This window comes from Lactuca virosa, chromosome 1, assembly GCF_052849685.1.
Source record: "Lactuca virosa cultivar CGN04683 chromosome 1, Lactuca_virosa_CGN04683_v6, whole genome shotgun sequence".
Classification (NCBI taxonomy): domain Eukaryota; kingdom Viridiplantae; phylum Streptophyta; class Magnoliopsida; order Asterales; family Asteraceae; genus Lactuca; species Lactuca virosa.
Genome location: NC_136426.1, coordinates 108,691,411 through 108,705,347, shown reverse-complemented (window position 1 = coordinate 108,705,347; position 13,937 = coordinate 108,691,411). Strand labels below are relative to the sequence as shown.

The 13,937-nt window shown below is 36.2% G+C and overlaps 1 protein-coding gene across 5 annotated transcripts; it reads left to right on the top strand.

Moving 5' to 3' along the window:
• Window positions 1-207: 207 nt before the first annotated feature.
• LOC145156196 (DNA repair protein recA homolog 1, chloroplastic-like) lies at window positions 208-3,738 on the top strand. 5 transcript variants are annotated; one of them, XM_079075673.1, is made up of 14 exons: window positions 208-691; window positions 803-998; window positions 1,219-1,310; window positions 1,463-1,538; window positions 1,622-1,684; window positions 1,766-1,895; window positions 1,983-2,068; window positions 2,332-2,457; window positions 2,547-2,651; window positions 2,733-2,789; window positions 2,864-2,926; window positions 2,995-3,050; window positions 3,140-3,328; window positions 3,539-3,738. In XM_079075673.1, exons 1-14 carry the CDS (start codon window positions 663-665, stop codon window positions 3,558-3,560), a joined length of 1,290 nt encoding a protein of 429 aa, XP_078931799.1. In that variant the 5' UTR covers window positions 208-662; the 3' UTR covers window positions 3,561-3,738. The 5 variants fall into 5 exon arrangements, 4 of the variants coding, with proteins under 4 accessions (XP_078931799.1, XP_078931795.1, XP_078931805.1 ...); XM_079075669.1 differs by having other exon boundaries at window positions 210-691; window positions 3,140-3,347; XM_079075679.1 differs by having other exon boundaries at window positions 211-740; window positions 834-998; window positions 3,140-3,347.
• Window positions 3,739-13,937: the final 10,199 nt, after the last annotated feature.

Sequence of the window (13,937 nt, the reverse complement as noted above, 5' to 3'; positions counted from 1 at the left end):
CTCAATTAAATAATATATCAATTAAATATGTCTTAAAAAGACGTTAGTCGATATGTTTTGCGAGTGGAAATTTGAAAATAGGAAGTGACGGTGGGGTAGGGATCAGGAATGGGCGGCGGGGTACAGGAGCGGGGGACATGTGGGAGGAATCAACAGGACTTAAAACTAAATAATGTGAACAACTTAAAAAGTGTGAGTCCTTTTTGGTAAAATCCACATCTTTCTAGAGTTTGTGACCCGTCTGTCGCTACACCGTTGCTTCTTCCTTTAATTAAACGGTTTTATTTTAGGGTTTCTGTTGTGTAGTAGAATGGTCATGGCCGGTGGAGTGGTTCGTGTTTAAAGTAGATTGGAAGGAGGTGGTGGCGACTTCAAATCGACATCAACTTGAGATCACCAGTTGAATCTCCGATTCCATTAGTCCTAACCGCAATCACACCTCCAATCGCTCCAATCCCTGTACTCCCTCCTCCGCCTCCCTCAATCCCATGTCCGGTTGCCCCTCTTCCCTCTATTCGTCCACCAAATGGCGACGCTGCAAAGACCACAAATAAAACGACGATAACGACCAAGAGGGTAACGAACCAGATTCTGAATACGAAATCTCAGAAGAGATCAGCTTATTTAGAGAGAAACTGGAGAAAGCAAAACAAGATTTCTTAATGAAGCAACGCCAACAGTGCCCACCAAGGTTTTTTTCGGTGTTCCTTTTCTTCTGATTGAAAGTTTCTTGCGACCTGGTATGTCTCTTTTCTATCTAATATTTATCATCACTAAATTTATCTTTTGGTTTTATGCGTAGTTTTCCTGTAGACCTATTATCGCTATCACAGATAAAACAACAACAGCATCAAGAGCTTGTGAGCCAGTATAGGACAACTCTAGCGGAGCTGACTTTCAATTCCAAACGAATCACGACGAACTTGACTATCATCGCCAGAAAAAACGTCGAAGCTGCTAAAGCTATTGCTGCTACTATCTGCAATAACATTGTCGAGGTGATGATTCCAGTTACATGATGTCCAATAGAGATGTGGTTTAATTAAACATTAGTTTCTTAATTAAACCTATTTATTAACTAAAAGCCCATTATTCCCTAAGTCTGAAGTCACAAACACACGAGTAGAATTTGATTCCATCAAGTAGTGATATATGTAGGAAAAACATTCTAATATGATGCATGATAAGAATAATGTATTCAGCATGTTGGATTTGCAGCAAAAAGCATTGGAAGCTGCAATGAATGATATCAACAACTCATTCGGGAAAGGAAGTGTCACAAGACTTGGAAGCCTTGGTGGAGCTCTTGTGTATGTTCTTATTTAGGACAAAAGACATAAATGCCCTCCAAAAAAAACAGTGTAAAAGCTTTTGAAATTTGAACCGAAAACGAGAACACATTGCAATCTTAATCTTGTATAAATCAGAATTATTTATGGAAATGAGTTTATGGCTTTTACAGTGAAACATTCCCAAGTGGCTGTCTTCCTTTAGACCTTGCATTAGGTGGTGGCCTACCTAAAGGAAGAATTGTAGAGGTATTCATTTTGTTTTCTAATTTTCTTTTAGAATCTGATAATATATTAATATTAATATTAATATTCTGTGTTTTGGGTTTTAGATTTATGGGCCTGAAAGTAGTGGAAAGACCACCTTAGCACTACACGCCATTGCAGAAGTGCAGGTCGTTTTTTACTTGTAAACTTTATTTTTTTTTTCTTTAAAAAAAATGAATATTTTTCTAGAATTTTTATGAATGATTCAGAAGCTAGGAGGAAATGCAATGCTTGTAGATGCAGAACATGATTTTGATCCATCATATTCCAAAGCATTAGAAGTTGATGTGGAAAATCTTATTGTTTGCCAATCAGACAATGGAGAAATGGCACTAGAAAGTACTAAATAAACCCCTTTTAAATAAACCCTAATTTCTCAATTTTATTTTATTAATTAATAAAAACTTTTTAATTTTCTTCCTTCAGTTGCAGACCACATGTGTAGATCTGGTGCAGTTGATCTCATTTGCATTGACTCTGTCTCAGCTCTTACTCCACGTGCTGAGATTGAAGTAACCATCTATCTCCATACTTTTGTACTTATACATATTTACATTTTTAACCTTGCTTTTATCTTATCCCCAACCTATTTTCTTTATGGGTTCAGACTTCAAATTGATATGTAACGAGTAGAATTATAAAAATATCATGAATTTTACAAGTAAAAAGGATGTGGATGTGCACTTTAACTATTATTTCATAAATTGATGACATTAGTTTAGACCCATATTATTTAAAGTTTCTTACTATTTTATTTATATTATGATTTATGAAGGGCGAAATTGGAATGCAACAAATGGGTTTACAAGCACGGCTTATGAGTCAAGCATTGCGTAAAATGTCAGGGAATGCATCAAAAGCTGGATGCACAGTTATCTTTCTTAATCAAATCAGATACAAGGTCTCTCCACTTTAATCTTTCTTTCATTAAATAATCAAGATTTTATGTTATTTTTTCTTTTTAATTATAAAATTGAAAAAATAAATCAGATTGGAGTATATTATGGAAATCCAGAAGTTACAAGTGGAGTTATTGCCTTGAAGTTTTGTGCATCTGTTCGACTTGAAATACGGCCTATAGGAAAGATAAAGTCTGTAAGTAAGCACATAGATAAATTTTTTTAATACCATTTTCATTTTAAATTTCTTTTTTTAATGAGTTTGACTTTTCCACAGGTTAAAGGTGATGAGAACATTGGGCTTAAGGTTCGAGTAAGAGTTCAGAAGAGTAAGGTAAATAATATCTATTTTTCTGCACTTTTTGTATATTAAAAACAAAATTTTCATTTTTTAAATATGTTGTGTAGGTTTGTAGGCCATACAAGCAAGCAGAGTTTGAAATTATATTTGGAGAGGGAGCAAGCAAATTGGTTAGTTTCATCTTCATCTTTTTTATTTTGCACAATTTTTATTAAATTTATTATATTTATATATACAGGGATGCGTATTAGATTGTGCTGAAATGATGGACATTGTGTTAAAAAAGGGCTCTTGGTATAGTTCTACTTAACCTCAAATGCCTTACTTTTTCTACCAATATTAGCAATTTACATTTTTACCCATAAAATGGTTACAAATTTCAGGTTCAATATTGTTATTTTTGTAAAGACATATAAGTACATTGCTTATATTGGTAAAAAGAGTAAAGTAGATAGCTATTTCCTGCAATTTTTAGGTTCGAGCTGGAATAGTTGGTTACCCAAATGTTGGAAAGTCTTCTTTGATCAATCGTCTACTGAAGCGTCGTATGTGCCCAACTGCTCCAAGACCAGGTGTAACACGATCGTTAAAGTACGTTGCTTAAATATTTAAAATATAACGTCCTAATAACAAAGAGAATTTTAAAATAAAATGCTATACATGCTATATTTTTCATAATATAATAATAAAATAATAAACTTTTTTTAAAGCAGGATACTATAATAAAGAAAATAGTAAAAGTATGTTGCTATTAGAAGCTAAATTTGAATCTGTTATTGCAGCCGACTGAAGTCCCACTTGTAAACTTTAATATACAGTTTCTTTACGAAAGATAAGGATCAGACTTCTGTAATTCAACATTTTTCTTTATTTTCAGTTGATTAGTTACAGATCAACATTTATAATCTATCCTACCTACAAACTTTCTCAACAACAATGTATACACTATTCTTAATAATGTCCAACTTTATTTATGTTGACATTTGTTGCTATCTGCTCTCCGTTAAAATTATTGTTGCATTTTGACTTCTTTCAAACTGAAGTCAAGGAAACCATGTTATCAGTCAAAAGTCACAAAATAGAAATTTATCAACATTTAAGCAAACCTGTCTAACCCAGTGCCAACGGCGCAAGTAATTCCTTCTAGTTTTAATAGTTTTATGGATAAATTATAAGTGAAAATGTTTTTGGACAAGCTCCCTAGACAAGCTCCCTACTAGACATAATTTGTCTTTGAAAGGGTTGGGTATTCAATCGATCATGTGCCCGATTTGTAAGTGGAGTAGAATCAATGCATCACGTGTTCTTTTTCTGCTCGGATGCTAAAGCAGTTTTGGATAAAATTTTGAAATGGTGGGGATCGGAGGATCATGATTTTAGTTCGACCATCGATTGGGTAGATTGGGTTGAGAATGTTAGTTAGATTAAGGAAGAAGTTTACATATGTTTTGGAAGGAATGTTCTTTATTGTTTGGTAGTTTTTATGGATGTTTCGAAATAAGAGCATCTTTGGTTATCGAACAACCAAAGAAGTGTCATATTTTTTAGACAAAACTTCAAAAATGGTCCTTGTGATTTTCGAAAATCTGAAGTTTAGTCCCTAATCTTTAAAAACCTCACAGATGGTCCTTGTGGTTTCAAAACTTTTAACAAATGGTCCTTTTCGCTAACTCCGTTAGCATTTAACCGTTAAGTGAAGGGCATTTCTATTATTTCACAACCATAGGGACCATTTATGATGTTTTGCCTTATTTTAAAAAAAAAAGAAAAAAATATAATTATTTAATGGCCCCACCCTCTCTCTCTCTCTCATTTCAAAAACACAGGGACCATTTATGATGTTTTGCCTTATTTTAAAAAAAAAGAAAAAAATATAATTATTTAATGGGCCCCACCCTCTCTCTCTCATTCTCCTTCTCTCTCTCTCTCTCTCTCTCTCTCTCTCTCTGTCTCTCTCTCTCTCTCAACCCTCGATCAGATCCTAAAAGGCACCACCACCCGGAATTCCTTAGCCGCCTCTGTCATCCACACAAGAAATAATCGTGACTGAGATCTCTCATTCCTTCCTACCGTTGTCGCATCGCCTCTAGACGGTGTCACCTCCTTCCTCGACTTCTCGATTCTGCCTTCTAATCTAGATTCATGATGTGGAATTTGCGAGTCTTCAATCAAATCTTCAACTATCATTATCAAGCTTCTACTACTACTGCTCATCATCGATTCAATCCTAGTCTCGAAAATTGAGATTTCATGTTGTGGAATTCGTGAGTAATTCACTCAATTTGGAAGATCTGGTTAATTTGATCCCTATATCTTATTGTATTCCTTCCACTTTGATCGATCACTCCACTCTGTGAATCTACACTTGATGAAGCAACCGATCATTCAATCAATCGTTTCTTTTTCTTGATTAGAAATCTGATGATATGATTACCTTCACTTCGATTCAAGGAACCGATTGAAGATCTGGGAGATGCCGATGAGGTAAGTTATCGAAGTTCTTTTGATTTCTGAAATATTCTGTCTGCTGCTATTTTTTATTACGTTGCTAACAGAACGCCGACAACATTATGCAAAACTTGAGTTAAACCTCAAATCATATTTACAAGGTTGTATTTACAGGTTACAACTATTAGGGGATGGGGTCATCGTCTTCATCAATCCGAGAAGGGAAAAAAACACACAGGAAGCAGAAAAGGTTTGGTGTGGAAGATCTGTTGCCGAGACTGGTGATCCCGTTTTTCCAACGAGTTCGTTTCTTCCTTAGTATTTAACCCAACAATGGGACTGTGGGAACAGAGGGAAGACATCAATGACCAAGGGAGGGTGCTACGCGACGATGGTGAGCTCGAAGGGTGGTATGGGAGGTCGGAGTTGGTTGTAATCACGAAGGGAAGAGCTGGGGGTGAGGTAGGCTACTACACCGTCGGGATGGAGGCAACCTCTTCTTGGTCGGTGGTGAAAAAAACGGGAAGGGAAGAGAGAAGTGGGGGGGGGGGGGGGGAGAGAGAGAGAGAGAGAGAGAGGGTGGGGCCATTTAATATTAAATAATTATATTTTTTTCTTTTTTTTTAAATAAGGCAAAACATCATAAATGGTCCCTGTGGTTGTGAAATGACAGAAATGCCATTCACTTAACGGTTAAATGCTAACGGAGTTAGCAAAAAGGACCATTTGTTCAAAGTTTTGAAACCACAAGGACCATCTGTGAGGTTTTTTAAAGATTAGGGACTAAACTTCATATTTTCGAAAACCACAAGGACTATTTTTGAAGTTTTGTCTATTTTTTATAACATTGTTTTTCATTCTTTTGTAACATCCCAAAGTTTAAGACCAAAAATTTCATTTTTCATTTAATCATTCATAAAACAATTTATAGGAAACATCATCAAGTTATTTCATTTCATAAAAGCCATAAATCATAAGTCTCAAAAGCATGTCATAAGATAGTAATAATGTCAGAGTACAAATCCCCAAAATCTCATATGCGGAAGGATGTGTGTGTGATGCGCTGCTACCGTGCCGACTCCTTTCCCTTCGAAGAAGAAGGACCTGAAACAAAAACTGAAAACCATAAGCACAAAGCTTAGTGAGTTCCCCCATCATACCACATACCATATAAACACATAATGCCTAGCATATCTGGGTGCTGGCCTCCCATTCGGTATCTTTCAATCGGTAACTGCCTAGCATACCTGGGTGCTGACCTCCCCTTAGGTATCTTTCAACCGGTAACTGCCTAGCATATCTGGGTGCTGGCCTCCCCTTCGGTATCTTTCAACCAGTAATTGGGGACTATTTCACCCCTACCACTACCACATAATAACATGACATACTAGCACATAAAGCATAACAAATAGTGGCATACCAGAAAATTATGACAAAGACAATCATCTCAACTATAATCAATACTAGTGGGCCGACATTGGTGCCTTCGACCCACTCCTACTGAAAGGTAACTCACCTCGAATGCCGTGTAGTAGCTGTACCGTCCTCAGCTCTAGGATCAACTCCTCTCAAACTCCTCAAATGAACTGGAAATGAAGTTCTTCTTCTGGATCCAAAGCTCCTTCCTTCAACCAAGCACTTCTAGCTTCCACTCTTTCAAGAAAATACCAAAGAATCACTCCTTTTTCACTCACGCACACTCACAAAGCTCAAGATCACGAATTAGGGTTTGCTGGACTAAGGGAGGCGATGAGGGAGTTCACAATGGGGGTGTTAAGGTCTTTAAATAGGGTGCAAACCCTGAAATTTAGGGTTTCACTCTGGCAACCATACTCGTCGAGTCGAGACTTCTCGACTCGTCGAGTAGACTTCAAGTCCCGCGTCCAAAAATCCCATTCCTACTCGACGAGTTTGGGGCCTCCAACTCGTCCAGTCCCTTCACAAAAATTACTAATTTAATTTAAAATACATATCAGGATCCGGGCGTTACATCTTTCCTTTGGTGTTCTAATAGGTCCAAATTGTCTTTTGATTGGATGTTGTGGCTCCAAAGCCCAACTCTTGCTTTCTTGTAATGGTTTAGACCTTCTTCTTGTGCTATCTTCTTGTTACTCTTTATTTGATTTTATATATTTGTCGTTTCTAAAAAAAATGCGAGTGACAAGTTATATGTAAGTAGGGGAAGTTTCTCGCGCCTTTGGCGCGAGTTGCAGGGAGGTTTTCAGTTGTAAGGTACATCGACAATGAGCTACAAGGAAAACGATAATACTTTACTATATGTCAAAGTAGTACATTGATATTAATGGCTTTAATTTACTTTTAGATAGGCCGGATTGGAAAACATGTATGTATATAAAACAGAGTACAAAACTTGTTATTTATTTAGATGAGTTTCATACAGTGGTTGGAATAAGTGAGTAATGCAAAAAAGCAAATATGCATACTACTTTGATGTTCATCGGAGAGTCAGATGACATGCAAACAAAAAAGGATGCTACTTTCAACCTAGTTAGCACATTCTTCATTATCTTTTTGTAACCTGTGATTGCATCTTTGATTTCGGCTTAATTTTTCTCGTAAGCCTTATTGAAAGGAAGTGTGGTTTTAATATTGAATATGTCTGCATGTCTTTTTTTTTTTTACTTTAGTTTGGTCTGATCGACAATAATTCTTTTGTCAAAGATGAGTTCTGACTTTATGATGGAAGTAGCATATGAACCTTATATGGAGGTATGAATTACTATCTCAAATTTTTTTTGGGAGGACTAAAAATTGAATGATGAATAAAAAATGTTTTCTACTTACTTTGTTTTATTCCAAAAGGGAACAATTTTTATAATATAAGTTGTATAAAGTGTGAGCATGAACCTACTAAAAGGTCATTTTTTATAGTCACATTAACTTACATAACATATCTACAGATGCAGAGGATTTACTTGTTATAGTTCGGATATTACACACGGATATTTGATATACAAAAGCTATTAGAGTTTGGAAGTCATAGTAAATATTAGGAAACACAAAAGGTGACATAAAGGAGTTGTCATGAATGAAATTGACATTTTGGTTGTAACATCGATTCTTCTACATCTATAAGTCAAGAAAAAAAGAAAGAATCAGTTGTTTTGTGGATGTACGTGTAATGTGAGTAATGTGGTTTACTAGTCTTATTAAATGTTAAAGCCCTTCTAACTTTGGAAGGTTCAGGTTTCGATGATGATGTGCTTGTCTAGTCCGTTGGGTCTGAGGGTAATAAAATGTATGTGGGAGGTGTTGTCAAAGCTGGAGGTTGTTGAACCACATTGTCTTCAACGTCAGTTATCATGAAGCGAATGTTGTTACGCGTGGATGTTTTCGTCATACGCACTGTCATTCTGATTGGCAAACTTTTACTTTTCTCAGATAGCAATGGCATTGTTTTCTGATGATTAGGATTGTCTTCTGTTATCAATTCATCCGATCGTGCTCCTAACAGCTTTTGTGCAGCATTGTCGGATAGTATGACGTTCATAGAGTCGGTATGGTCAGCTATTGTTGCTACAAGTTTGAATCTATAGATATAAATAATTTTAGGTTGTATAAAATTTATAATCATAATAATTGTGTTATGTGGATACAATAACTTACATTGAACTTACATTGTGTTATGACGTTCATAGAGTCGGTCTTTCCTTGTTTGAAAGTTGGTGTTTTGCAATCAGGACAGATTACCTAATACCAAGTGTCTGTAAAACGTGAAGTCCATCACAGATGTGTTGATAGTGAATGTCTTTTCCTACAATAGGTTATTTGTGTTATGTTGGTTGCTTAGACAGTGATTGCTCGATGTGTTAAATAAATCAGATAACTCGATGTGTTAAATAAATCAGATAAATGAAGGTTTGAGTAGGTAGTGTTAGAATGAGACGATATCAGAAGTTCAGAATGGGTTTTTCGAATCATGTCGTGCAATGATATAGTTGGTCCAAATATGGTTTTTGAAGTTGGATTTGTTTTGTGTCTATAAGCAATTTATTCATTAGAACTAATGCAAATAACATTCTTATGTATCAACTTTTATGTATTATCTCTCGAGAAGTGCGGTTATGTCTCCGATAGGTGGATTGATGTACACGTGACTCGCACTTGTTCCTAGTCTTAGTGTACATGAAAATAAGATTATTGTAATTGTTTTAGATTTTGTTTCTTTACTTATAATTGTTTTATGAGTGTCTATACGTGAAGATGTTTTGATGGGGACGTACCGGCAACATGTGTAACTTTAACATTTGTTACAGCAAGTACAACTGGACTGGGTGCATTTTCAATAGCATAACGATTGAACCTTTCAGGTATGTCTATGCATTCTTTCCATAAGCTGATAACAATTTCTTCACCACTAGAATTCAAGTGCGTTAGGTATAACAAATGAGAATACAAATGTATTTGAAAAAGTCAGTTGCTTACGAATCGTTTGAGAGGATAAGAATGGTGAATGGTTGACCGTCTTTTTTGGTACAGTTCACAAATTTGACAAATATTCCTAGATAGTTTGCATAATGAATGGTGTAAAACAGAGTTTGCAGTTATAGATGTGCAATAATTATGTGGATTCAAATATGACTGGTATGAGTTAGTTAAGAAGGTTAGATAAGGTATTAATAGGGATTAATACATGGACATAGGTTGACATAGTCGGGTATTTTATTTTTTGATATAAAATAGAACCAATAATTGGGAATGGTGATTGTGTCAGGAATTTATCTGATAGATAAAGCTGTACCAACAGCAATGAATATTGGTTTGTCCAACCACTTTTGGTAAGAATCCGGTTCACCGCAACCATATTTAGAAATTGCATAACACTTTGAGATAGTGAACACAGATTGCACATATCCTTGATCTTTTCGTTGTCCAAGAATCTGAATAGCATCACCCTTAAATGTGGAAAAATATTATGAAGGACTTTATTATGTGTATGCAATAAATAAAGTTTAATAACAATGTGTGCAAACTTACATATTTGTCGACATCCAAAAACCAAGTCTCGTAAGTCCGATATTCTGGTGTCCAGGTACGTAAGATTCGTACATGTAGTTATGTTCCAGGAGATGCATGGCCTAATTATGAAATTGTTGTTGTATTCTCAGACATGGTTTTGACCTCACAGTGAAATTACTGAGAAATGTTAGTAACGATTTTTAGAAATGATAAGTACTTGTGGTTTGGAATTGTTAAATGAGTAAAACTAAGGCAATGGATGTCCCTCATCTAAAAGTGAAATCAGAAAGAAATGTTAGTAATTCTTGGAAGAAGCGATAAATATGTGTGTTTTTGGATAGTTATTAAAAGAGTCAAATAAAGGAAATGGCTAATGGATGTGACTTGACAGTAAGATGAGACAGAAATGTTAGATGGTATGTCTAGGAATGATACGTATTTCTGGGCCGGGATTGTTAAAGGAGTAAAAGTATGGAAATGGATGTCCTTTTTCTCAAAGTGAAGTGGGACAAAAATGTTAGAAAATGTTGGCAGAGGTAATAAACATATGTGTTTGGGTTGTAATGAAAAAAGCAAAACAAAATAAATGGCTATTATAAGTTGATTTTTGTTTGTAGGAGATAGTTTTGAAGTTGACCTCATTATTATTAACCTTGTGCAAGAAATCCTTAAACACAACATTTTTTGCATGTTGTGTCTACTGTCAGCATTAAAGTGTATGAGAACTTTAATGGAGTCTGGAGATTTAGCTCGAGACAAAGCAACATAAAGTTGACCATGTGTGAAAACCATATGTCTGGAGCATTGTGGATAAATTTAATACGAGGTATATATACTTGGTTCCCAATGCATGTTCCGGTAATGATAGTTGCAGCTGTTATATTTGGTAGCAACTGAGATACCATTAATCATGTACCATGTCACAATCCTTCCCTTTGGTTAATGTTTCTTAACAACATGATGGTGTGCCAATTTTGAGTGATACTTCATGAGGAGGTACGCTGACAAAGTTCAATTGATTCAAATATTCAACTGGATAGAAAGCTTCAAATTCTGCAGATTGAATTCCGTTTGACATGATGGCATCAACACTTTTGTAACATTTTGTTTCTCCAGGAGCAACCTTCAAAATAACTTTGTTTATTTTATATGTGGTAACATTTTTAGGATAGAAAATTGCCCTAACCGATAGAGTGGAGGCAGATGGATGTTTCAAAATCCCGTCTCCGTAAACAAAATGTATTCACTTTTCCAATGCCTTGTCTCCTAGGGGTATAAGAAGTGAGGATGGGATATCAATCCATTTTGTGTATCATCAATGGGATCTGGTTGGCCTATGTCTCCATCTCCATTAGTGATTAACCAAGCTGCATATTCTGAGATAGTGAAATCTAGCGTAGAGCATGAGTCATCATTTACCAATCTCATATTACGGGTAAGTTTGTGTATTTTAAAACATGGCCATAGGTATGAGTTTGGTAAAGTTAACCCTATGATTTGTGATGTGGTGCTTTTTGGGGAAATGGGTAATGTTTAACGAAAATCACCACCTAACAAAACAGACAGTCGACCAAAAGCTTTGGTTTCGCATTCTAGGATATCTTTCAATGAACGGTCTAAGCACTCAAAGCATCGCCTGTCACTCATTGGTGCCTTATCCCATATAAGAATTGATGTCTTCTTAATTAGTTCTGCAAGCGACGTCCCTTTTCTAATGTTACATGTTGTCTTGTCAGTGAAGTCAATGGGTATATTAAACCTTGAGTGAGCTGTCCTTTTGGATGGCAGTAGTAATGAAGCTATACCTGAAGCATCAACAGCAAGGGCAATTTTGCCAATGGAACGAAAATATGAAAGCAGTGCAGTCCAAAGGAAAGTTTTCCCAGTTCCACTGTGTCCATATACAAATATAATAACTTGTTTTGCCTGCTCATCTGATGCAATAACTGTGTTGTAAATGCAAATTGGGTCATCATTTAGTTGTGAAACCATCTGCTGATTATGATGTTTCAGTAACTCTTTGTCATAACTTGTTTCTTCCAAAAGAAGACGATTTTGCCAAAGCCTGATAGTGTCTTCCGTAGGTTTAGGAAAATGAAAATCTTGGACTGACTTTGATGGTGTACGTGTCTATAATATATTCTCCAATTCAAATAAGACTAATTGTTGTAACTGAGCATCAGTCATATTGAGGTTTGTGTTGGGGCTGTTTCTGTTTATGTTATATACTGAGTCATCGCTCATTTTGCGACATGCAGCCTCCCACAAAGACATGGGGTTACTTACCTCGCACAATAGAAGGAGCTGGAAGAATAAGGATCATAGATGAGGTGTGGTTGCCCATTCTGATGCTTGGCTGAATGCTGTCATCCACTCTTTGTCTTCACCGATTAATCCAAATGCCTCACATGCACTACGGAAGTCTGGGTAAAGTTGATTGGAGACAGTGCGAATGTATTGATAAGATTTGCATCCTGTTTGATGACACATGAAACAGTAACATCCGGAGGTAAAATAGCTCTCCAGCAGATAGGTGAATGAAGACAAGTCTGCTGATTGCAGGTGATTCCGTGCGGTGTCGGTTTTCCCACATTTTTGCTCCTTTATACCACCAATATTTTGAGGGATATTTGTTGTAGGTCAGGTCGTGTCTAGTGGTATCCCACTTGTTACTTTCAAACCACCCTAGTAACAAATTATTGCCAAATGCTGGATGCCTGATAACTTCACAAATGCGGGTGTTTTCTTTGAAATATACAGGCTGCGTATTTGGTAGATGCACTGGTAGTATTGTTACATGTGGGTGTCACTCATGGATGGGGAAGTCAAGGATACGCCAAGAAGCTTCGTGAGGACATATGTAACGACCATCAAGCTAACTACGAATTTCATCGATAACAACAGGTTCTATTGGTGTGCTACAACTGGCTGCATTTGCATCCTTGTGAATTACAAATTTCACTCGTTCCATTCCTTTGGAAACATACTTAAAAAGATATTTAATCATCATGTTCCAAACACAGTACTCAACATTGATATGTGCGTTGCAACGACTACATAAGCGCTTATTGTATGGTACAACGTACCGATTGTCAATTTCAATTCCATTATGAAGTGTATGCAGAGCTACAAGACTTCTTTTGTAATGTTCATATCCTTGCTTGTCAAACACCGTTGAATCACATAACGCCTTTGGATAATAGTTTGGTACAACAGTGGTTCAGAAACTGGGTTTGACATCTTTATGGTGATGAATTTGTCGATGGAAGCAGCATCGCATATTTTGTATGAATCGGCTACCCATAAAAGTGTGACAGTGGGGTAAACCACACTTTTGGAATTCGACTGTATACAAATCTAAAGAAATACAAAAAGGAACGCATGACTCATTAAAGAGATATGTAGCGGATACTATAACAGTAAAAATGTAATTACCGTCAAAGGTACTTACAGGCTGTGACGTCCCCAAAAGTTTTGTCCTCCTTTAGAAATGTAATCAACGCTTTCACCTTAACATAAAAATGTGAGATATAATGTCAGCCCTGTTGTGCGTGTCAGTTTGATTGTGATAAGCCATGTACCGTCTAATTTCAGGCCAATTGACATTGCACGTGAAGGTTATAAAGCACTATGGATTCCCATGCTCTCTGTAGATGGATAACACGTCTTGATAATGGATATACATGTAACAGGGTCCACCAACAAAGGAGGGTGGCAATAGAACCACTGACAGATCTACCCTTTGGTAAATGG